This window comes from Kogia breviceps, chromosome 9 (genome assembly GCF_026419965.1).
Source record: "Kogia breviceps isolate mKogBre1 chromosome 9, mKogBre1 haplotype 1, whole genome shotgun sequence".
NCBI lineage: Eukaryota > Metazoa > Chordata > Mammalia > Artiodactyla > Physeteridae > Kogia > Kogia breviceps.
In genome coordinates this window covers 20773848-20799320 of record NC_081318.1, presented here as the reverse complement: position 1 = coordinate 20799320, position 25473 = coordinate 20773848, and the positions used below count along the sequence as shown (strand labels likewise).

General features: G+C 52.4%; 1 protein-coding gene across 3 annotated transcripts in view; it reads right to left on the bottom strand.

Moving 5' to 3' along the window:
* Positions 1-25473, bottom strand: part of PLXNA4 (plexin A4) — a 464525-nt gene that overhangs the window by 63029 nt on the left and 376023 nt on the right. For all 3 annotated transcript variants that reach the window (XM_059074236.2, XM_067042137.1, XM_067042136.1), the window contains 9 exons: positions 21824-21975; positions 17776-17893; positions 12405-12541; positions 10997-11161; positions 8383-8476; positions 7607-7846; positions 6801-6947; positions 5858-6092; positions 2925-3067 (listed from right to left, as the gene is read on the bottom strand). In XM_059074236.2, coding sequence (XP_058930219.1) covers positions 2925-3067; positions 5858-6092; positions 6801-6947; positions 7607-7846; positions 8383-8476; positions 10997-11161; positions 12405-12541; positions 17776-17893; positions 21824-21975 — 1431 coding nt within the window. The remainder of the gene's footprint in view (positions 1-2924; positions 3068-5857; positions 6093-6800; positions 6948-7606; positions 7847-8382; positions 8477-10996; positions 11162-12404; positions 12542-17775; positions 17894-21823; positions 21976-25473) is intronic.

The following is a 25473-nucleotide window of genomic DNA, read 5'->3' as shown; positions in this document are numbered from 1 at the left end:
GTCTCGGGCATGGGTGAGGTGTCCACCCAGGGGGCATCTGGGGAGTCACACAGGCTGATCAGGTGATCATCAGAACCCAGCAGCCCTGATTCTCAGAGGCTTTCTTGGGCAGCCCTCCAAGGGCTGAGTGCATCCCACAGCCCCTGACCGACGGGCGGGGAAGGGGCGTCAGGGACTCCTGGTGGTGCAGCTCTGGACATGCCCTGGTGAGTGTGTGTCCAGCCTGCGGGGTGGGCGGTATCCCTGTGAAGTGAAGACACTGTGGCTCTCTGGACCGTACCGAACAAGGGCTCCTGAAGCTTTCTGGGCAGGGGTAGGAGTCTGCTGCAGTTCACTCTGCAGCCCCAGAAGCCTCCGGTGAGGGGTGCCTCAGATGCCCGCGAACAAGGCAGGCAGGGCCAGGGCAGCACACAGTGGAGGAGGGAGATGGCTCCGAGCAGTGCTCTGAGGGTGCCCAAGGCTTCTGTCTTTTGAGCCCAGCTTGCTGGGCAGGGCTCCTGGGCTGTGCACCTTGCTGAGGATTAAGCCTAGGAGTTGGGCAGCAGTTTCTCTCAGAAAACTAGCCCTAGAGGAAAGGCCCGGGGAAGTGCCACTGGGTAGGGATGCCACCAGCTTTCAGCAAGGGGCCTGGTACAGTTCAGAAAGGCAATGAGAGGGAATTATTAGGATGCTGGCCTCCGGCAAAGAGGGCTGCTAGAGACAGTGAGGCAGGTCGTGCACTGCACGCGTCCAGGAAGTGCCGCATATGGTCGGTGCCGTCTGGAGCGGTGCCGTGTTCAACCTGCACCCTCCCACAGCATCCTGTGGGAGGATGAGCCCTGAAGCTCCCCTCCACCGCCCTGGGCAGCCCTTGCGAGTGCACTGCCCTTGGGTGTGTGCTACATCAGTGCCAAGTCAGGCCTGAGAATATAAACATCTACGGAGATGCAAGGGCAGGTGGGGCAGCCATAAGATAAACGGGATCAAATGAGAAACAAGACCATACGATCGGATGTGGCATGATTTACAATATGGGCCATAGGACTGGTTGGGAAAGCAGTGTGGAGTGTGTGTGTGTCCATCAAGAAAACACCTTGTGTGGGAAAAGGCTGTCTCCCAGCCCGCTCCAAAGTATTCGGGCTGCCCTACAGGGATGCCAGCTTGGAAATGGTCTCAGAAAATCTGATTTAAAAGTTAAATGCTTATGGACATATATACACTACCAAATGTAAAATAGATAGCTAGTGGGAAGCAGGCGCACAGCACAGGGAGATCAGCTCGGCGCTTTGTGACCACCTAGAGGGGTGGGATAGGGAGGCTGGGAGGGAGACGCAAGAGGGAGGAGATATGGGGATGTATATATATGTGTAATTGATTCACTTTGTTATAAAGCAGAAACTAACACACCATTGTAAAGCGATTATATTCCAATAAAGATGTTAAAAAAAAAAGGTTAAATGCTTAAAGCAAATCTACTTGGAATTTTGAGCTAATGAAAAAGAGGGAGTAACTTTACATACTCATCCTAGCTGAATTCTTATTTTGAGGGGTGTGGGGATGTTCAAACACAACTTCCCTTCCTAGGACTGCCATTTCCACCCTAATTCAGGCAGACACACAGACATTCATTAATTCAAATCGTTCAACACTTCCTGCATGCCTACTATGTGCCAAGCACTCTGCTGGAAGCCAGAATTAAAGATAAACAAGGTATGCACAGTCTACACAAAAATCACACACACACACACACACACACGCACACACACACACACACACACACTCTTCATTCCACAATCAAGTTGGAGAAATGTTGCGGGGGGGGCCCAAGGGCCCTGGGGACTTGCTGCATTTCCTGCAGAGGGACACAACCTCTACGTCCCCTTAGAGAACCCATGCAGACATTCCCAGGGGGTCAGTACCTGCTTAACTGTGCAACTCCGGAGTGACAGGTCTGTTTCTATGTTAACGGACAACATAAATATGGAATCAGTCTTATTTTCCGTGGTGTTTTGGCCAAAGACTTTTGATCCATCCAAATAAGGCTCCAGAGCCGTAGGGCATGACGCGGACAGAGCCCCTCAGAAGTCACGTGCACTGGCTTGTCCTTAGGAATACAGACTCTGGAGTCTCCCTGCTGGACTCGGATCCCTGCCCCACTCCCTCCCAGTTGTGTGGCCTCAGTTTCTTCACCTGTGAAATGGGTGTGCCTGCTTTTGAGGGCTCTTGGGAGGTTAAATTGAGGCACACGTGTAAAGGACTGAAAACTAGACCAGGATGTTGGTCAGCAGTCAACTCAGGGTAATTATTCCTTAGGATTATCATTGTGCCCTGGTTTCCTCATTTATATTTTTCACATTTCTCTGGTATTTATAAGTCGTTCCAAATCCCTTTCAGAACAAAGCATAATATGAATAAATGCTTAAGCCGGACACTACGCTAGACACTAAGTGGGATAAAATGTTCACAAGATGAGGTCCCTGCTGCTATAAAGGCAGTGATGTTCTTGTCATTCACATTCCCACCTTCCTCCTGAATGCAGCGCTTATCTTTCCCACATTTATTTACTGAGCACCAACTAAGCGGTGAAATCCCTTATATTGTGGTTTCTTAAACAAGGGTCCGTGAACTTCCTACACTGTTTGCCAGATTTCCCGCTTCTGTGTCTATGGACAGTTTTTCTGAGGAGAGGGTCTTCAGCTTCCATCCAGTTCTCAAGGGATTTATGACCCCCTAAGACCCAAAGCCCTACTCCCACCCTTTCCTCCCGAAGGACGGGCTGACACCATCGGTGGGGCAAGCTGGCACCACCCCTTTGGCAAGTCTCGTCCCCTCCCTGGCCTCACCTGAGCCTCCTCTGAATGAGGTGGCTGGACTTGCTCACCATTGTCTCTCTCTGCACTAACACTGCAATGGGAAAGGACTTGCCCACAGGAACTGCTTCTCACCTCGAGGTCCCGGAGGACAGGGTGGTCTTCAATTCCCGGGAACAGCACTCGCATAGTGTAGGTTCTGTAGTCCAGGAAGGGAATCCCGGCTCCGTCCAGGTCACTGGTCAACTCGTGGATGTCCGTCTGCAGCTCGGCAAAAGCTGGCACAAAGACAAGCCCGTGAGATTGCTGGATGGGGCCCAAGAGCTACGCTGCCTCGGAACACTCAGAACCCTCTCCCAGGCCCCCGGAGACCTGCACAATGGACCGAAGTAGCGCAGAAATGAGGAGGAGGGGGATGTTTTACGTAGCTGAGGTGAACGATATAGATATGGGAGAAAGATGCAGCACAAGGAAGCTTGTCTTGGGCCAAATCCCTTCCAAAACATGAATGGGGGGCAGGCTGTCCACAGATCTGAGCTGCTGCTGGGGCCAGGAGGGCCTCCCCCTCTGAAGATGAGGGTTTTGGCTTGCAAAATATGCTGGGGGTTAGGGGTGATATCAAAGGACGGAGGGAGTGAAGGGGGCAGTTCCAGTGATGGAGAGTCTGTTTCAGATTCTGTGTTTTACAGTGGGTTTCCTTATAGGAGTTAAGAACTGTTTCTTTTGAAGTCCCAGTTCTTGGTCACGCAGCTTACCGGAGCCATCAAACCACCAAATGGGGCCAGACGAAGGCTCTTGCCCCACTGATATATCCCTTCTGGATAAACATGCAGCGTGTCTCTTTGTCCTTCCTTTCTCAAGGTCATGCTACTCAATGGTAAATTATGATCTGCATATAGGTACCGCTGTCTGCAGAGACAGCCCAGGCCTCCGGCATGGTCACAAAGCTGCAAGACCACCCCCTGGCCCCCGAGAAGGTTCCACACACGGACCCACAGTTACACAGCTGTGTGATCACTCTGTCCTGGGTACAGCCCTCCACCCTGGAAGGTGGTCAGAGGTAATGTGCTCAGCCCTTCCTTCTCCCACTTTTTCCCTCAGCACATGCAAATGCACATGTACACACATGCATGTAAGCACACATCCACGCACACACACACACACAAGACAGATTAATACATGCCTACAAAGAACAGCCGGTGGATATTGACTAAACAATACTTCTTTCTATTTACATAGACAAGAATAGGGAAAAACTACTTTGTGGGCTCAGAAGGAATTCACAAGCCCCATGTAGCTCCAGGGCCCTCGAAAAGCCAGCCCTGCACCCAGTGGTCTCTGCTGACGACACGACCACAATGCGGCCGCCCAGCTGCTGTCGGCAGGACCCCACCACACCCTGTGGTGCTGACCTCCTGCTTGGGGAGCCCGGGTCTCCCGGCCTTGAGGATACCAGTGCTTCTGGTCTGACAACAGGGATGGCGCCGGGACCCCTGGAGAGGCTGCTGCAGACCCCTCCTGTGCTGCTCTCTTTCTGCATCTCTGCTCACACTGACGTGGGGGGACCTTGTCAAGAAAAGTGACTCCGAAGTAACCCTAACACATCTGAGTGGAACCTACACCAATATGTGTGAAAAGGGAGTCAGTGAGCCTTTTGGGCGTGTACCATCACCAAAAACCCTGATGAGAACTCGTGTCTGCTGAGTGAGAAACACACGTGTGTGTGTTTGTGGGAATGCGTGCATGGGCATGAGTGCAAAGGGGAGTGTGAGGGCATGTGTGTCCGCCCGAGTATGGGTCAGTGAGTGTCTGTGGGCATGTGTGCACGCATGTGTGTGTGTTTATATATCCACAGGTCGGGCCTCGTGAGGGGGCCAGGCTGAGCCTCTTCGGAGTCTGTATGTGGCTGACGGCCTGACTCACAGTCAAGGCTTCGGGAAGTCACCTTCCCTGGACCCAGGCTGCCCTTTCAGCGTTCCAGAGCCAGCTCTGGGCGCCTCTGGAAAACACTTTCAAGGCGAATCCTACGTGTCCCTTGCTCTATCATCTCTCCTCCCACCCACGTGAGGCAACCTCTCCCGAGCTAGAAGCCAAGGCCCTCCCCTGGTGTCCCCGAGTCAGGACTCCCTTCGTGACTGCTAATTCCTCCTTCTCTGGAACGTTCCAAGAGGAACCTGGCTTCACACTGCCCCCGCCGCCCCCTCCCAGTTGGGGTGCTCAGCTGGCGGGGAGGAGAAGGAGGGAGCTGGCTTTTTATAGGTCTGCAGCTTTCCTTCAAGTCACTGAGCGCCTCCGACATTCAAGGCCTCATGCCTGGCACATAAAAGAGATTCTAATCACTACACCTAATTAGAGGGGAGAGTACATTGCACAGAAAAAAATTAAGCAGCGTAAATATAATAAAAGGCAGTAATTAACAGTCCCACAAGGCGGATGCTGTGTTGACAGCTGAGGATGCGGAGAGAGGATGGAAGGGACCCGCTTCCCCATTAGAGAGCCACGGCCTCCCTGGTGGGAACGCCAGAGCCCCAGGTACAGGCTGATTACTCCGCGTATAAATCTACACAAAGAATCAGCTCAGACCCTCCCAGGGTGACTCACGAATGATATCCTGGGGGTGACAAGAGTCTGACTTCTACATTTCCTTCTTGGATTTAGTGCAGCTGATTTCACTTCATGGTGGTGTTGGTAATTTTTTAAAATACAAGCTGTGAAACGCTCTTTCCTCTAAGTCTCAGATCAGCCCTCCAGCCTCACCTTCCTTCTGAAAGAAGAGAGCTGAAGATTGCTTGAGTGCGTCATGGCAGGGCACCTCCGGGCCTCCCCCAGAGGAAAGGGCAAAACTCACCCGGCTGGGCTCCTGGGCTGGACACGGCTCTAGTGGGGTCTGAAATGATCCCGGCCTGACTTGAGGTAGAGATTCTGGAAGCGGGAGACGCAGGCCCAGCGCCGCCCACCGCCGCGGGTGTGTGAGATGCACGCACTCGCACGCACGCACTCGCACGCACGCACACGCACGCACACGCACGCGTGCGGACGCACGCCCCGCCCCCCCCGCCACTCCGGACCTTCTTTGCACTCCAGGGCCACGCGGGACTCCAGATTGTCCATCTGCATCTGCAGCCGCTTCAGCGTGAGGTCGCTCTCCCGGGACTTGCGCTTGTAGGCGATGAGAACGGCCACGATGAAGATGATGAGGAGGCCGCCGGCCACGGCGATGCTAACGATGGCGGGCAGGCTGAGCGGGCTGTCCGGGGCAATGTACACCATCCCCGGGGAGTACTCCATGCCACCGACTCGGGCCTGGGGGGGACACGCGGGGGGAGATGGAGCTGGGTGTTGGCACAGAACATCCTAGGCAAGGGTCCCAAGCCACCGGGGAGCTGGTGACCAGGGTCGCGCGAGGGAAATGGCTCCAGGGAGGAGAGTCATCACTGGCTGTAAAAGCAGACGAGAGGGCACCTGGGGTGGAGGGAGCAGGGGTGAATATTTCAGCGCAGGCCACCCCCACAACTGGGAAAAACCACACATTATTATTATTCGGGAGTGAACTCGGTTGTCTTCATGAGGAAACAGCACTCAACCGGGATCTAAAAAAGCCTACGTGCCGTCTCACTCTGGATCCCCGAAGACTCATCCCATTGTGAGGACAGATGAGAGAGGCACAGGATGTGATATTATGTCCTGCCCGGGTCAACGATGGTCCTCTCCTGGAAGGGTCTCTTGCCTCTAACAGGTGACACAGCACATCACTGAATGCTGTTTCGCATTGTCCTTACTGTAGCACCAGCCAGTATGGAAAGAATGACAATACGGAAGAAAAAAGTCTGAAGTGGGGTGAGGAGAAGGAACTGGGAGTGTGGGAGAGCCAGGAGGAAAGTTCAAGAAGGCCAGAATCGCCTCCCAGAAAGCCCTGGTGGCCCAGGATGGAGCTGGACCCCTCACCCCCCCACCCCACCCCCCCGCATCCTTAGTGCCTGCCCATCCAGGGTGGAGTCCCGCCAGCCTCACCATCACTTTGTGCCGGCCTATGAGGTTGGGCGACTCGCAGAGCAGCTGCACATCCGACACTGTGACGGTGCACGGCTTCTCCCCGACCAGCACGGTGTAGTTCAGCTTTACATTGCCCCCAGCCACGGGCGGGATCAGGTTCTTGCCCTGCATGGACAGGAAAGCCCAAGTTCCCACCCCAGAGTCAGGAGCACAGCTACTGGCTGGCTGACATGTCCTCCCACCTGGAGGTCCCATCCTTCTGGGGAGCTGATGGAGAGGCCACCTTCCCTAATAAGTCCCCAAAATGCACAACACTTATGCTACTATTCCCCCTTCTTCAGTAGGAAATCAATCACCAAGGCACTCTTTTCAGCTTGTCCCAAACGCAGCTTCAGAATCCTTCTCAACACAGAGCTGTAATCCGTCACTACCAGTTGCTTCAAATTGTCATATGAGTTAAAAAATTAATTTGCCATCCATGCTCCAAAGAAGCCCTGTAAGGTGGCTTGCAAAGGGCTGCACAGGAGGAAGCAGTATGAGCCTTTGACCTCCCAAGTCCTGGACTCAGGGGCCAAAGCTGGGAGTCAGATGGCCAGGGTGGATCCAGCTGCCCTGACCAGGTTTCTGTAGCCCCTAAAGAGAGTGCACCTCTCAATACAAACTCAAAGAGCGTATTTACCATAGTCTGGGCTATAACACAACCTCTGCTAGCTAGTGACATCCGCCACAAGATCTGGCAGAAGCCCATGACTTGCGGCCTCCTTCTGTGACTTGGAAAGCCTCCCCTTGCATACAGCGGCCTCCGTCCTCCCATCTCACTCTACCTTTAGGATGATGGGTGTGCCGGGCTTGAGCTCCAGGATTCCTGAGGGACCGAAGGCCTCAAACACAGGATTGGGGTAGTAGGTGAAGTTGGTCTTGTTGAGGATTAGCAGGGACTGGACGTTGTCCAGGATGAAGCCAAACTCCTCGGGCCTCTCTGTCAGGTCAGACTGGTGGTCGGGCCCCAGAGCGAGGGCAGGAGCCTGGCAGGTCATCTCAGTAGCGTTCAGAACCTCGCAGAGCTGGGGTGGAGCCGGAGAGGGAGGACTATGTGGCGTGTCGCCACACACCTGCAGCCCCAGACACCTGCCGGCTCTCCCTCGGTGCCGTCGTACAGCGTGGTGTTGACATGGGACAGCCATGGGTGGATCCCCACAGCTCCAGTGGAGTCAGGACCACACAACCTGGGCACTCAAGGACAAGCTCTGCAGCTGACACCTACCTCTGCCCTGCCCATGGCAGGCACTAGGGTATCTCTAAGCTAAGGAATGGCACTGAGGGTCAGAGGATGGGAGAATAAAGGTCTTCCATCCCTTACTAAGAAAAAGAAACCCCAGAAACCCAGAAGAGATTGCTCCTGCATGCCTGTACCCCAGAGTGTAGAAATGGCCTCATGTCTGCTCCCCCATCCCGCCATCCCAGTGTCTGGGGCGTCACACGCAGTGGGTCATTGGTGTCTGGGGTGAGCCAGCCTGAGCCCCCAGAGAGCCCACACCCTTTAGGGCAGCCACGCGCCGAGTGGACAGCCCCCCGTGACACCCACCAGTCCCGGACTCACATTGATGTGCTCCTTCCCTCCGTGCTTGGCACGGATCTGGGGGTTCTGTATGAGGTCCAGGTGAGTGCCCCTCACGGCGATGGGTGTGTTCCCACTGATGGGGAAGAAAGAAGGAGGTGTGTAAACACAGGGATAGGAAGAGCAACAGCACGTGACGATGACGATGATCAGTCAGGCTGAACTCAAGCACTGAAGACAATGATAACCGGGGAGGGGGCAGGATAACATTCACGGGGACAAGATGACAAGCTGACCGCATAATAATAAGGACGAGCTCTCCGCAGCCGAGGGGAAGACAGTGATGACCAGATGTCCGCAGCCGTCCTGCACTGAGCTCATTCGGAGCGTGGACACTCCACGGAGGCTGGGCCTGTAGCACGGCCCTCTTGGCCCCCCGAGGCCTCCTGACCTGAGCCAGCTGCTTCTCTGCAGTCTCCCAGCGTCTCTTTCCCTGCCCTCCCCAGTCTCAGGGAATTTTCTTCACCCTGGCCTTGGCCTAAGGGAAGACTCGCTCCAGACCACCCCCCACCAGACCCTCCAAAGTCTGAGCACAGCCTCCTCCCCCAGGACAATCACACCACAAATTTCCACCTTAGAGGCTTCAGTCAGCTGGGACATGGGAAAGGCCAAGGCCCAGCCACTCAGGAACCTCCCGTAAGAATGCAAATATGAAATGCTCCAGGACTCTCGCACCCTGGGGAGTCAGCCAGAGGACTGCTAACGCCAAGCGATTAGGAGACTCGTCTTTGGGTAGCTTTTCAATGGAAACCTGGACGCCACTGTCCTATCTTCAGGGCCACTGAGAAGCTGGCATGGGATGGAGGCTAGCTTCCTTGGGGGCTACTCAAAGGAAAGTGATGAATTATGTTTTCTGCAATCAGGGGAGTATCATTGAGAAGAATCTATTTAAAACAGGTAAGTGGTTATAAGCTTGTGGGTAGAGTCCTTGACAGCCCCATTCATCTCTACCCCTCTATCCATCTGCCCCCCTTTACACGCCATTCCTGCCCTCCCTTCCTCTCGCCCTCCACCGGTCCCCTCTGAAGCATATCCCCACCCCACGTATGCACATGCAGGAAGATTTCCTCGAAACCCAGAGAGTCTCTCGGCCCCGGCAGTGTTGGCGAATGAGCTTCTGGTGTCCAGCCATCTCCCGATCTTCTCGGTCGTCAACTCAACACACGTTTATCGAATGCCCCCATCACCCATCGCCATTCATCAGCAACCCAGGCTGTTGCGAGCAGTGTAAAGCCACGTGTTTTGCAGAGCCCCACCCCGTCCCATACTCTGTTAACTGCAGTGAAACCGCTGGAGCTCCGGCCCATTCAGAACGCACCTCCAGCCTCCCTCTTGACGTGAGCGTGACTGGGGGCGACTGCTGAGTGCCAGGAGGGACAACACCTCTGTTTCTGTGCCAGTGACACGAGGAAGAACTGAATTAAACCAGGCTGTGAACGCCTTCGGGGGCCACAGAGTTTGCCTAAGCACAGGGGGCCGTGCCAGCTTCCTGGACTCACCAGGCCCTGGGGGCAAATCCTGGACTAGCTTTGACAGGCTCTCTGCCCCTCTCTGTCTTTTATTTATCTGCTTTCAGGTCACGGCTAAAGCTTACGAGCCTTGGGCCTTAGAGACTAACTGCTGAGGACGACCAAGCTGCATCTCCCAAAGGCTGCCTTTTGTTTGGGTGTAAGGCCCGGTGGCAAACTTTCTGTAAAGGGCCAGACAGTAAATATTTTAGGCCCACTGGGGCCATATGGTCTGTCGCAGTTACTCAGCTCTGCTGCAGTGGTGAGAAAGCAGTAGAGACAAAACATACTCGGATGAGTATGGCTGTGTTCCAATAAAACTTTATTTATGAAAGCAGACTGACAGCCAGATTTGGCCCCCCAGCTGGGGCTTGCTGACCCTGGTTTACAAGATTGTTCTCTGGACTGGACTCGTCATTGACCCCCCCCATCTCAGCTTGTGGTAACCACATCTTTATGCTCTGCCCCCTCTCCTGACCCCAGACATCCTCCAGAGCTGAAGCAGACGGTGGGGAGGGCTGAGGACGGGGGATGTGTAGGGGTGGGGTAGAGGGGGTGAGGAGGGAGGAGAGACGAGCCAGGCACTGCACTGGGTGTTTGTACCTCACGTAATCCTCTCAGTGTCCCCTGAGGGAGTTGACTGGTGAGAAACCCTGGATCCGGGGAGGCTAACTAACGTTTAGGGTCACCTGGCTGCTAAGCAGTGGAGCTGGGCTGCACCTACTCCTTCTGACCCCAAGTCCACTGCCCCCGAGGCCCCTGATACAGCAGTTTCCCCATGATCAACAGGGGCCTTGCCATCAGGACGCCCTCTGCAGCACCTTCTGGCCTCCTAGCATGCCCACCAATCCTCACATCGGGGGCTGTCGGCTCCTGCTGGTCAGAGCTCAGCCCCCAGGGCCGGGCCCCGCTCAGAGAGCTTTCGGTGGAAGGAGGGAGCCCCGGCAGGAAGGTCTGACCTGGGGGGTGCTCTGAACCACCACCCACCCACCCCCAGTTCATCAGTCCCCACAGCAGGACTGGGCCCCAGAACTCCCCTTGGCTTTTGAGGGTCGAGGAGGGAAGCCCAAGGTCAGGGCAGACCCTACCTGAAGATGCTCCACTCGGGCTCGATCCGCACGATGGTAGGATCCTCCATGTACTGGAAAAACAGGTCCTGGTGGATCTTGGCCCTGTCCACCTGCACCGTCACCTTCATTTCCAGCACCTCATCTGAGGACGTGGTGTTGCAGACGATGTAGGACGGAGAGCGCCTGCGGGAGGGAGATGGGGAGCTGGGCTCCTGGGTGTTGGGCGGGACTGTGGTCCTGCGTCGAGGCCCTCCCGTGCCCCCCCCCACCCGTTCATCAGCCTCATCAGAGGCAATGGGTGGGCAGCGCCCCGACACAAAGCCCCGAAAACTACTGACAAAGGCTCTCTCCTTGACCAGATTGTAGACGGGTTCCTCTGAGCCCCCTTTTGGACTAGGCTTCTTCCTGAGGCCCTGTCTTTGATTTGCCGACCCCCATTTTTAGTGAGAATCCTGCTAACTTAGTTTGGCAAGAACCACCCCCCTCCCGGATACCTGAGTACCCTTGATATCTAATCAAATTCCGCCTCCTTAACCCTTGATTCCTGGTCACCCTGACTGCCTTCAGCAAGTTAAGTCGGTTTAGCAAGAATCCTCCTAACCTTGTTTCCTCTTGGTAATTTTCCATCCACTGCCTCCCTCACTCTGCTCCTTGGCTATAAATCCCCAGCCGTCTGCTGTATCTGGTGTCAAGCCCGATCTCTTTCTCCACTGCGAGAGTCCTGACACCTATTGCAATAGTCCTGAGCGAGCTCTTCCGTACCATTTTAACAAGCGTCAGAGCCATTTTTTTCTGGAACACTCAGGCAAGGCCTGGCCTGGCCTGACTTCAGATCTGTCGCAGCCCTCAGCATAGCTCTCTCCCAGGAAAATCTCTCTCTGCAGAACCTCATGCCAGTGGCGCAGGGAATGTCCCCCACCACACCTCTTCTAGTCCTGCATTAGGTGCACCTCTTGCCTCCCTCCCAACCCTCACCCCCGCCCCAGGTTCCCGGCTCATGGACGGTGTGCCCTCCCGGGACTGGATGGTGGAACCAGGGGAGGGAAAGTCAGCTGCCCCTGGAGTTTCCACCTCAGCCAGCTCTCGGCAGTCCCGGCTGGCTCTGCAGCAGCTGGCCAGGAGCTAACCCAGGGGGAAGTGGCCCTAGATTCCAAACTGTGTCCCGTGGAACCCTGGGGTCCTACACAGTGGGTGGTACGCGGGCACCAAGGCTAAACGGTGGGCAACGCACGATGGGCCGTTCCAAGGAAGGGGTGCCTGGCGGGTCCCCGGGCTGAGCCACGGCCACGTATGCCCAGAAAGTCCCCTCCCAAAGCGAAGGGCCACTTTCTCAGGGAGGAGGAGGCCCCTCCAGAAGGTTAGCCGGCTGTCAGCCCCGCCCACCCTCTGGGCTGGGAACCCTGGAGCCTGCCCCGAGGTGAGTTACCTGTGGAAGAGGCAGGGCTGCTTCCCGAACGTCACCACCACGTTGCTGCCTGCATTCAGGTTGGTGCCCGTGATGGTCACCTGTGTGCCTCCGGACATGGGCCCCCGGCTGGGCTTCAGGTCTGATAGGGTCAGCGTCTGTGCAGGAAAGGATCTGGCCTGAGGATGCTTCTGGGTAGGCCTGAGGCAGCACCCCACTCCCGGATTCCACTCGCCTTCTGGAATCCTTGGTCATGGCGGCCTCCCAGAGAGCAGGCTCAGTTTACCGAGGCCTGTGGGGACAGGCAAGCGTGTGCACCTGGACACTCGTAACAGTCATAATAGTATTAGCTACTATGCAGTGACCTTTTAAGTGACAGGCTTTCTATTTTATGTGTATCGATAGTGAGATATACACCAATCTATTCTACAAGGTAGGCATTATTACCCATCTTAAAGACAAGATTCAGAGAATGTTAATTAAGTAAAGTTTCCAAGGTCACAGAGCAAAGAAGCGGCCTGAGAACTGACTCCGGAGCTGGAGTTCTCCACCACCGCTCCAGGGAGGGTCGCTTTCAGGAAGGTAAGCTGCCCCTTCCACAGGCCTCTCCAGAGAGCTGCCCAAAGCACCCAGCGGCCGGAGCAATGAGATGTGTGAGCCCCAGGGAAACCCAGGAGGAGAAGCAAAGAAAGGTCAGTGGACTGAGTGAAGAGGCAGATTGCGGGTGGGGCTGGGGATGGGGGAGGATCTGTGCGCTGAGGATTTGGAGTCTCAGTTTGTTCTTTCATTAGCATTTTAATGGAAAAAACTTTCCTCAGTCCCAGGTGAGAAGCCTGTATCTGCATTTAAATGAAGATTTCTCTCTCCTCTTACTCCCTTAAATAATTCTTCACCAAAAGTTGAACCCACTCAGCTCCTCGGAGCGGGCAGGCAACCTGCCCTCCGAGGGGCCTCGATCGATAACACTAGGGGAGGAGAAGAGAAGCCCCAGCGAAGCCTGCAGCCCCAAGGCCTGGCACGTGCGCGCCCCGGCCCCCGCACAGGGCGCACGCGTGGGGACACGCAGGCACCCACGGGAACATAGGCGGACCTCTGCGTCCGGCGTCCGCCCAGCGCAGGCGCGCTCGCGGGGCCCGCCCACCCGGTCCCTGCAGATCCCGAACCTGGCAGCCCCGTGACACCCACCAAGCCAAGCTGAGGAACGGCTTATGCTGGCTCTGGCTCAACCCGAGACCCGTGCTGGGGGGGTGGGGGGGTGGGGGGGGAATGAGACTGCTGCAAGAGGCTTCCTTTCTCAGCTTTGCCTACACCGTGCTGTGTGACTCAGCACAAGTCACTTACCCTTTCTGATCTCAAAGAATCAAAAAGTGGTCCTCTCAGAGGCGCCTGTTTTCTGGTTCTAACTTCCCACAGATGGTGCCTCTGTCTCACTGTCTGTAAAGGGAGAGCTTTCATACCTGGCTCCCGCTGATCTCCCCGGAGAGGAAAGGGAAAGTGAGGGAGTTACTTAAGGGGTAAAGGGGCAACGTGGGAAGGAGAACAAGCTCCCTGGAAGCCTAGGGGTGGGGTGAGGGTCCTGGAAGGGGTAGAAGTGAGTGACCCGCTGGCTTTGCAGTGGCCCTCCTGTGTGGGGCTGGCTGGGTGCTGAGTTACTCTGGGGGTGGGGAGAGGATGATATGGAGACATGTTTTAAAGTTGGGAGAAACTATTAATTAGTCAAGGTTTGCTTCATAAATATGTCAGTGGGTCTGCACGGGAAATCAAATGCGGCATTATTTGCCATCTCTTCCCTTGGCTTCCTCCCTGGATGGAGGCAAAGAGGGGGGATAAGTGTTGCCTCTACAGAGATCTCCAGGGATAGAACTAGCGATAGCCCAAGAGGGCTGATCTGCGGTCTATGGGCCTCGGTGTCGGGGTTTTGGGTGAATAAATCCACACATCGGAGTCTGGCCCGATTTGTGGAGGGAAACGGAGGCAGACCCAAACCTCGGCACTGGGAGGGGCTCCCCCGCATCCCCAGGCCCTGAGAGGCACCCCTGAAAAGGGGCTCGCCGGGGGCTTCCATGGGGGTCCCAAGAGTGCCACCTGCCAGCTGTCCAGCAGGGTGGGAAGGCAGTGAAGGCTCGGAGGTGTTGTGGGTGGGCGTGTGACAGAGAGAGGGGCATTCTGTCCTTCCTGCCTCCCTGGTATGACTCACAGGGGACCTCTGCCCCGCATTTCCACCCCGAACCCCTCGGAGCTCTGTCGTCGGCAGTGGGGGGGGGGGGTGTTGCTCAATGACCAGGTCCTTAATGCACACTGGGTTCTGGGAGGAGACTGGGGTCCGTGGCACCATTTCTCCCCCCGCAGCTCTTCCCAAGTGTATGTGTATCGCCAGGATAGTGCCTCCAATAGCAAAGTGAACACGAGTCTGAGTCCCAGGGACCCACTGGACCGATGCATTTTTGCCTTGTGGCAACAACTTGCACTTTCCCTGCCCTTCTGCTCCAATTTCTCCTCCTCCCCATCAACCCCCCTCTCCCCACTCCCTATTGCTCCCATCTTTTGGTGCCCTTCCGTGTCACACCTTATGCCGGGAACAGCCTCCCGCTACTCGAGATCCATATGGAAAACTGTATTCTGCCTTAGACAGATCCTGCCTTTCCTTCTGGCTCCTCCCATGAAACCTTCCCTGAATACCTTACATTCAACCACATCCTGCTCCCCGGGTAGAAACACTCAGGCAGGCAAGACCTTCCCTGAAAGCAGAAAGGGCTTTTGGTTGTCTACCACACAGATGTGTTATTAAGAATTAAGCCCAAGAGCAGGTATCACAGAAGAAGGAGATAGAGAAGGGAAGGGAGCCAGGCCACTCAAAGGCTCGAGGAAGGATTGGATAGGCAGGGCAGAAGACACCAAGGAACCTGGACAAAGTCTAGAGGCAGTGGGCACCCTGGGCTCTTCTTGAGCTGGGGGCTGACACGATGAAAATGGTATCCCCCAGTGTGGCTGGATGAGAATGGGTTCAGGCCAATGGCAGGGATTTAAGGGGGGCCACTGCAGTAGCAAAGGGAATGGGAAGAGTAAGACTCCAGGACATGGTGACAGAGGGTTTGACATCAGGACTGAGGGGGAGCCGAGCCGCAGGCCACCAAGATGGTGGGCCCGGGTGACAGGCCACTGAAATGGGCAAGGCAGGGGGACATGCTGTTTACGGGAGCTGACAGCTCGGGTGGACAACGGGAGGTGATGGCAGGACATCCAGGGGGCGGTGGCCTTTGAATTAGTCACAAAGGTAAGAAGCCTGGCTGGAGACACAGCAGAGGGAGCTGAGGCCCAAAGGAAACATCAGCTTAACGAAGTAGCGGCCGTTCCTGGTAGCGTTCACTTTGTCACCGCCAAGAGACCACAGGATAAAAACTGTTCCAGGTAACTGAGTGGCCAAGGAAGTCCAGTGCTTGCTTTGGCCATGCAGCGGTGTCCTCCCTTTTTGCCACCTGCCAGGTAATTTCAGAGCCAGATTTCATGCCCAATTTTCGTATGCCACGCCACACCTCTCAACCTCTTGGGGAGTGCTGTCCGTGTCTCTACCCATCTCAGTCTCTCTCTCCCTCTCGTTATCTCAACTCTGCTGAAATAACAATGTCTGTGTATATAAATATATATATGATATACTATATATATATATATATATATATATACATTTATGTAACTATATATACATTCATCACTAGTTGTCTTAAGGTATGTTGGGTTTAACTTGGAAATTCCCTCAAACCCTTTCCGAAGAAGGTGGGAGTACAAATGCTAAACGAATAGGTAAAACTATACACATCCACTAAATCCATGACATGTGTGTGTTCCTCTAAGTGAGCTCCTGTGTGGGTTTAGTGACAGCCATGTTTATAAGGTTGGTTAGCTTTCAAAGAGTAGAGAGGGAGGAGTGCAGAGGTCAGGACCCAGGCAGAGAGGGGCATCTGAGACACATCCCTGCCAGGTGCACCCCCCCACACCCACCCAGTCACACTGTGTGCAAGTCCTCCATCTCCCCTCTCCTTCTAGACTGCGGGCCTCCTGGGGCAGGGGCTGCTTGGGGTCTGACTCATCTCTGTAACACCTGCAAACCAGGCCCATCAAACTATATTATAAAATGCAACCAATTAAGCAAGTATTTATCAAATAACCTAGGGAGAGGTACTGTGCAAGGTGATACGTGGTTGTCAGTTAAAGGGAGGGAGATGAAAGAGGAGGAAGGCAGATGAAAGAAGAGGAAGGAAGGAAGGAAGGAAGGAAGGAAGGAAGGAGGAAAATGGGCTTCTGTGACATATTTCAGGGTATTTGATGATACCCAGTCATAAAATCCATCATTTCAGGTTTCCAGCTTCCAGAAGCAGCTCAGAATCATGAGGAAATGATCTCATCACATCTGGCATTAACCCGAGAAGTTAACTGGATGGTAAAACAGTTTTGGCAGTGAGGCAATGTATGTAGCAGGGGATGTGCTCATGTCTCCAGCATCCCTGTCGTCACAAGGCAGGGAGGTTCCCAAGTCCCCCTGCTCCCAGAACCCCTCACCAGGGCTGGTCCGGTATCCTTTTCAGGGGCCAGGGAGGGTCCAGGCTGGAGGGAATGTGAGGGCAGGGGTGAGATCTGCAGAGAGGCCTTGGGGGGTGAGGAGGGAAATGTGGGGAAGGGTGTTGGGGCGAGAGGGAGTAAGACAGGGATAGGATAGGATGACGGTGAGTGAGGAAGGTGGGATTACTGGGGATAATGGGATGGAAGTGGTGGGGTGCCAGCACACAGGGAAAGGGCAGGGCACAGTAGTCATGGTGGCAATCATAGAAATCATAAAGGCAGTGGCACTAGAGGTGATAAATCTATTTTATCTAATTTTCACAATAATACCATGGGATAGATGCTTATAATAATAATATTATTATTATTATATTATATTATATTATTATATGATTATATCATAATATATCATATATATATCATAATATATCATATTATTATCATCCCCATTTTACAAATGGAGACACTGAGGCACAGAAAATTAAACAACTTGCTCAAGTCCACCCAGTTAATAAGCGGCAGAGCCAGGGCTCAAATCCCAGGAGTCTCCATGCACAGCCCACACTCTCACCCACCGTGTCACGCTGACACTCAGCCAGAAGGGGACACTGGGGCCCGAGAGCCAAAGCAACTTCCCTGGAGCTGCAGCCCAGCCCAGCCCAGCCAGGATGTGAATCCAGGTCTTCCTGACTTCCAAGGCTGTGCTCTCAAGCAATGCAGGATGGGACTCCCACGACTTTGGCCTGGGTTTGCCCACAGAGGTCTAGAAGGGCTCAGCAATCACGGTAAAGAGGTCTGTGGCCTGTGCCTGGCCAGGCCGTTGGTGGCCGGGACTCACCATGAAGTAATAGAGCTGCGAGGACCTGGCCATGAACTCGGGCCGACACACGGCCACACAGATCTCCACGAAGCCGGCGTGCTGGCTGGGCTTGGCCTCCCCCATCTCACACACGATCCTGCAGAGTGGAGAGGACAGACCTCCATGGGTCACAGGAGGGTCACAGGCCTCCCTGCCGTGACCCCTGGGCCCTACACCTACCCAGGCCTCCTTCTCTGTAGTAAGATCTCAGGGATGGGCAGGGAAGGAGGAGGTGAAAAATACCTGACTCCTCCCTTCCGGGGCTCCTCCCTGGTTCTCCGGAAATGAGGAAGTGTGACCTACAGGGGTCTCCTTAGAGGCTCTCGGTAAAAATGTGACTTACCCAAGGGCACACAGCCATTAGACAGGGACCTCGGAGCAGCCCTAAGGTTTGCAGGTCCTCTCCTAGGAGCTCTTCGCTCCCAAGGCATGGACTTGCCCAGCCAGTGCTTGGGGAAGTCCGGGGGCCCAGCCGGAGGCCTGGCAGGGGAGGGGGTTTTCATGCTGGGGGGAGGGGAAAGGGTGGGGGAGAGTCATAAATCCTCCTCTTAAAAAAAATTTTTATTGTTTCACTTACAAAATTGGTTCATACCCTTGGAAAGCGAGACAGTATCAAAATGTGACAGTAAAATAAAGTGTGCCTTTCTTCGCTAATCTCTCTCAAAACTTTGGTGTATAAATCCTTGCAGACCTTTCTCTAGACCTATGCAAATATATAATATGTATCATCTCCATTTTATAAATGAAGAACTGAGGCACAGAAAAGTTTGGCAACTTGCCCAAATATATAGATTTGCCCATATATCCACATGTGTGTATATATATTTATGTCTGATATTATGCACGCATATAAACATAAATGTGTATATATACACATATACAATTATATACAAACATACATATGTAAAGAAACATACACATGATTTAAAAAATATAAGTGGAACTTAACCACCCATTATTTTTAACCCCTCCCTTTTTACTCAACAAAACAGCATAGACTTTCCCTAATGTCACAGTACACACAGCTCTGCTTTCTTCTTTTTAACAGCTTCATGGTATTTCATAAAATGCCTGTGTCATCATTTATTTCACCAGCCTCCTATTATTATACACTTAACTTACCCTGATTTTTCTCCTACTCCAAATAGCCCCACAAAATGAACCAACCTACACACCTCCTTAAGCATTGCTTATTTATTAAAATAGATTTCTGAGAAGGATTATTTGTGCTTTTAATGTTTGATAGTAGTGGGAAATAATGGTCCCGAAGGACTGTCCCCATTTTTACTTCCATCAACAGCAACTGAGTGAGATTACTTCACTCTTTGTCCAACACTAGATATTATCAGTCCTTTAAAATTTTTTTCTAATATAATAGGGAAAAAAAAAAATCTCAATTTCATTTTTATTCCCCTGATTACTGGTGAGGTTGCATGTATTGTATGTGTGTGTGTGTGTGTGTGTGTTTAAATCTTATATAGCCTCCCCTGTGATTTGTCTGATGCCCTCTCTTTATTTCGCTGATGGATTATCGTTTTGTAGGAGCTTCTGAATTAGGAGAATTAACTTTTCTCCATAATAAATATTGAAATTATTTTCTCCCAGTCGATCACTTGTTTTTCAACTTGGTTTATAAAGTCTTTTGCCACTTCAAAGTTTAAAACTATCTGTGTGGTTCAATTGCTCATTCTTCTACTTTATGGCTTCTGGGTTCTGTGTGAGAGTCTAGCAAAAATATATGCTTTTCTGTTCAGATAACATAATTAATACATGTTCAGTTTTTTTAAAAGTACATAAAAGCACTTGCCATACCTACATTCCACTCCCACCCCAACTGCATCACCCAGAAGTATCCATTGTCAACATATTGGAGTACATGTTTCCAGTTGTGCTTTCCTTTTACAAAATTAATTATAAACTCTGTATTCTGCTTGCTAAGCTGTGTTCTCACTTAATATACCTTGAGTATATGCCTGGTCATGATTCTCCTACATATCACATTTAATGGTTGTGTAGTTTACTGCCCTATGTATAGACAATAATTTATTAAATTAATTAATTCCCTATTTTTAGATATATAAATTGCTTCCACATTTTCACTGTTACAAATAAGGCCAAAATAAAGCATGCTTGCAAATAAATATTTGTGCATTCTGTTTATTTAGGGAAAGTTCTATAAGTATTATGCCCGGGCTAAAGATGTTTGACCTACATTTCCAGACTGCCTTCCAGGAAGGTCGTCCCAATTTACCCTCCCGACCCGAATGTATGAATGTGCTGTTTCTTATGCCTCTCATCTGCACTGGGTGGGCATTAACTTTTAAAAATTGTTCCCCATTTCATTGGTTACTACTGAGGTTAAACATTTTTTTAATATGACTTTAGTTCTTTGTCTGTCCTGTGAATTGCACATTCATGCTCTTTGCTAATTTTGTGATAGTTGCCTTTTATCTATATCTTTTATCTAACCTCTTTAAATGTTAAGAAAAAGTATACTGTAGCAGGCCATAACAATACTCTCAGTTTATCATTCATATTTTTACTTTGCACACAGAGTTTTTGGTGCACAAGTTTTGTCTGACAGACTCAAATCTCCTAATCTTTTCCTTTATAATTTTTTCTTTTGCAGTTATACCTGGAACACCTTCCCTTTCTTGAAATCAAATAAATTCTCACCGGCATTTTCTTCTAATCCTTTCACATTTTCATTTTTTACCCTTAACTCTTTAATCCATCTGGAATTTACTTTGGTGTATAATGTGAAATAAGAATCTGATATTGTACTTTTTCCAGGGGGTGAAGTTGTACCACTTACTGAATGAGCTTTGCTTTCCTTGCTGATTTGAAATGTCATCTTTATCACATACTAAATTTTTATGGATCAAGATTCTTTTTCTGGCGGTCTATCTTATTCCACTGATCTAACAAGTATCACAATATTTAATCATGTGGCTTTATAATATTTTTAATATCTGGCTATACAAGTCCAGAGTAGGGCGTTTTAAAGTTCCCCAAATCACAATATATCCGTAGCAGCCTGCTTTGGTTTTGTTCTAGGAAGGACAAAAAGTTGAAGGAGCCACAGAAAGGTCTTTGGGTACGTAAGTGATGATGGGCCAGGATGGGTCCTACCGAGCCTGGAGCCTTCAATCATCTTATCTACTATGAGTGTTTTGGGAAGAACCAGATAGAAATCAAGGAGGAATTGAGGATGGCAGCACTGATGGTTCCAGAATCACAAAATCTGGGTAAGACTCAGCCAGCACAAGCATAAACGCACTCACCTACCGAAGTGAGACCTGGCAAAGAGTCAATAACTTATGCACACGGGGACAAGTGGCAAGGTTTCACTCCGGGAGGGGCAGCAAAGAGGGTGTAGAATATAGATTCTATTGCGCTGGTGAATATTTATTTCATGCTTGTGTTTGCTGGGCTGGAAAATTGTTATTTACTTATTTACAAGGCAATACATGACTCACAAACCTTCCCTGCCGTGTAGGTGAGAGGTCAAGGTCACTCGTTGAATGGCCCTCTCCGTGGACCAGCAGACTTTGCTGGAGAAAAATAATCCAAGTCCCCACAGGCCTGAGAGTGGATGCGAAGGTTCATTCTCAGCCTCCATAGAGGGTAGCATAGGATTAGCTTCTTCCGTAATTGGGGGAGGACAGGAGTGGGGAGTTAGGGACAGCGGAGGAACTGAACTCACACTTCTGCAGATTTTGCTTTTGCTCTGTCTTGCTCCTACGCATTCTCACACCTCAGGGAGGTGATGATCACTTTCCCCTTTTCTCCCAGCCATTTCCCCTTCCCCTTTCTGGACTTCCCCCAATATGGCAGCTAGCTAGATCGGGGGCTGGGGAGTTGTAGGGGTCCCCCACACCCTAGGACATGAGGGACATTCTCCTTTTCTGTCCATAAGTTCTAAGACCATCTCTTGTTGGTCGGGGAAGGTAAGTCAACATCAATCGTCTATTTATATGGACTTCTCTTCCCTGCTCCTCCCACGTCTCAGACGGCCTCCACTTACTGTTCCGCAGGGATGTAGCCATCTACCAAAGGGTTGCACTCCACGCCGGCCACCTTGACATGGGAGGCAATGTCCCGGAATTCCAGGCCCAGGTTCTCCCCTCGGATGGTGACCTTGGTGCCCCCTTCCCGGGGGCCTGTCACTGGGATTATCTAGAAGGAGGAAGCACAGAAATCAGACACCACGACAGAGTGAACCCGCACTGCTGATGGGGCAAGGGAGAGGCTGCCGGCTCTTCCCCATCTCCATTCCATTGCCTGAGTTGAGTCCAAGTCCACGAGGGCACCCAGGTCTGGGGCTGTCAATGGGCAGGAGCTTCTGGTAGAATAGTCTGTGTTTGTGTATGGTCTTAGGAGCAGGGTTCAAAGCCCCTTGTTCCTCTTCACATTTCACGGAAGAAGAGAGAGAACGTGATCTGCAGTGTTACTGGGTAATTCACAGAAAATCGGGATTAAAGCCTTCCAGCATTCACTTGTGTTGGTTCCACTCTCAATGAAATGAACAACCCTCCTATCAACCCACACAGCCCTCCACACGATGGCATCCACCCATCTTTCAAGAGCCTTGTCAAAAGTCACTTCCCCATCACCAGATGTTCTCTCGGTTTCTCTCCACTGAGATTTCAGGACACCTTCTTTGTGCTCTTTTCACAGTAACGTTTGTGTCGGATTCCCCACCCTGCCACCCTCCTACCCCCACCTCTTCAGATCCTGAGTCCCTGAGAGCAGGGATGGTGGGGCCTCCCTCCTCTGTGTGAACTTTCCAGTGATGACACCATATTTTATTTCTTGAGCTGTAATTGTACTGAAAACCCCAACTACCCAAGCATCTTCCTGGAGTTAGAAAAGCCTTTGTTACTGCCCCTCTGCCGTCATTGTTTGGCTTGGTTTGTTTGGGTTTAATTTAGACTTTACCCTCATACACTTGCCCAAAATGACTGGCTTTCCCTCCTAAGACATCACTGTTGATGCTAAAATCCCACCACTGGAATGTTAGGATGCAACCACCAAGGGCCTGCTTTTTTTTTTTTTTTTTTTTTTTTTGTGATATGCGGGCCTCTCACTGTTGTGGCCTCTCCCGTTGCGGAGCACAGGCTCCCGACGCACAGGCTCAGAGGCCATGGCTCACGGGCCCAGCCGCTCCGCGGCATGTGGGATCTTCCCGGACCCGGGCACGAACCCGTGTCTCCTGCATCGGCAGGCAGATTCTCAACCACTGCGCCACCAGGGAAGCCCCAAGGGCCTGCTTTGAGGCGGCAGTTCCATACAGTTCACGGGATCTAATTATGACCTCCCACAGCAGTGACCTTAGTGGCAGAAGACATTCCATGCCAGCCTCTCCTGGCATTTGACAGACCAGAGAAGGGCCCATCTCCTGTTCTGGTGTCTCTGAACATCAGCACGTGGATCCCGGCCAGCGTCGATGGGCTCACAACTGGAGGAGCCCAGGTAGGCTACCTCTTAATATTTCCTACTCTCTCCATCCCCCCAGGGTCACAAGTGGGGGGTTCCATCCTGGGGGGAGGGTGAAAGGTGGGGAAGGGAGTGACAGCTTTGCCGGGCCTTGTAGGCTGTTCACCTACAAAGCTCAGGATACTTTCTGCCTTCTCACATATGCAGGTGTGCACATCTGGGAGTGGGAGGGTTCATGAGCGTGTGGGTTTGCACACGCACGTTCCCACTGCAGTGAAAAAAAAAAAAAAAGGTTCTTTGGAGACACAGGCTTGTTTCTGTGTGAGGGAGATAGACAGATAGAGGCGGGGCGGGCCTTGGGAGTCCCTGTCCTTCCCAGATGCCTGCCCAACTGGTCCCCAAAGCGCCACTGGCACCTGGCAGCAGCATCTGCGTGATATTTCAGCACTGGCTTGTCGTCCTGAAAAGGGAGTTTTATCCCTGGCCCAGTCCATGGTTCTCCAGGATCCCTGGAGGGCTCATGCCAGTATGGAGCCAGTAAATAGCGTCCGTCGCAGGGAGGTTTTTTTAATTTGCCATCTCCTCCCTGTGATTCTTTTGGTCTCAGACCAAGAAGAAAGCCAGTCCCACCGTTTTCACCAGACACACCATTAGCGGTCCTGAGAGGCAGCCCCCTGGGGGATGGCTTCTTGCTACGGGGCTCTGAGGGTGGGGGGGTGGCAGGAAAGGGGGGGGGGGTCCTCGTTCAGACGTGGCGCCAGAGGCATCCACCTGCCCTCCTTATCCAGATAATTCTGTAGGTTAACATACATAAGTATCTTTCCCCAGTTTGAGAATCACTGTTGAGATTCCTACCCATGCAGGAGACTGAAGTTGGGGCTGAATGAAGATCTCGGTGCCTGGAAAACCAGGAATGTGCAGGGTGAAGGTGCCAAAGCGGGGGGCACATCTAGAGGGCCACGCCCGAGAGGCTGCTTTGCCGGAGGAAGCTGCTTACTCATGAGTCAAGCTCCTTCCTGCTTTTACACATCCCCGGTGGGCATGCAGCATCTGTGAGGGAGGGTCGAGGGCATGTATGGGTGTGTTTGCCTTTGTGGTGGCAGAGGACAGCAATCCAGTAATCAAGAGACTTGGCCTTCAGGGCCCCTTGATTTACACTTTGGTCAGAGTAAATCTGAGCATCAGTCTCTTTTCATGTGGGAAAAGGTGATAATAACCTTGGCCTTGCCAGGCATCATGGGTTGAACTGTGTCCCCCTAAATCCACAGGTTGAAGTCCTAAACCGCAGCACCTCAGAATTGTGACCTTCTTTGGAGAAAGGGTCTTTATAGAGGTAGTCAAGTCAAAATGGGGTCATTCAGGTGGGTCCTAATCCAATAGGACTGACGTCCTCAAAAAAAGAGGAAATTTGCAGAGACACACATGGCAGGAAGTCAATATGAAGAGGCACAGGAAGAAGACACCCACCAACAAGCCAAGGAGACAGGCCTGGAACGGACCCTTGCCTCACAGCCATTAGAAGGAACCAACCCTGAGACACCTTGATCTCAACTTCCAGCCTCCAGAACTGAGAGAGCATACGTTTCTGTTGTTTAAGGCACTTCATGGCAGCAGCCCTAGGGTACCAGATACGGGTGTTTGTGAAACTGCACAGAGCTGGATGCCCACTGTCCCCTCACAGGCTGAGCTTCCTTCTCGTCTTCTCCCCTCTGTGTCCCCGTGGCATTATTATCAGCATCAACCATGGCAAAGAGGCACCGAGCACCTACAAGGAGCTCAGTGCTGGGCCACAGGTGCCGATGTGTCAGACACCGTCCTGGAGCTGAGACATGCACGTCTTTCCCTTATTTTATGAGCCGAGCAAGGGATTCCAGCCCGGGTGCGGGGTACCTTAGAGGGTCTTCGTGCCGGGAGAGCGGAGGTGAAGACACCAGGGCAGTGATGGGCTTAGAGACACGCGATTTAAAAACGATTTTAACAATGTCAGTGATGAACGAGGAGGAGGAGGAGGAGGGTGACGAGATCCCCACGGACTGGGCATGCAGCCAGGCATCTTGCATGGATTTGCTCATGTAATCCCTGTCACTCCCCTGTGAGGTGGACGCTTCGACCCAGGGCACAAGGTGAGCAAGCTGAGGCCTGGAGATAGAGATGAAGGAGTCCCAGGGGACCCGGCAATTACTTGGGGTTAGCAAATGGAGCTGGGATTCAAACGCTTTTCTCTGTGACCCCACTGTC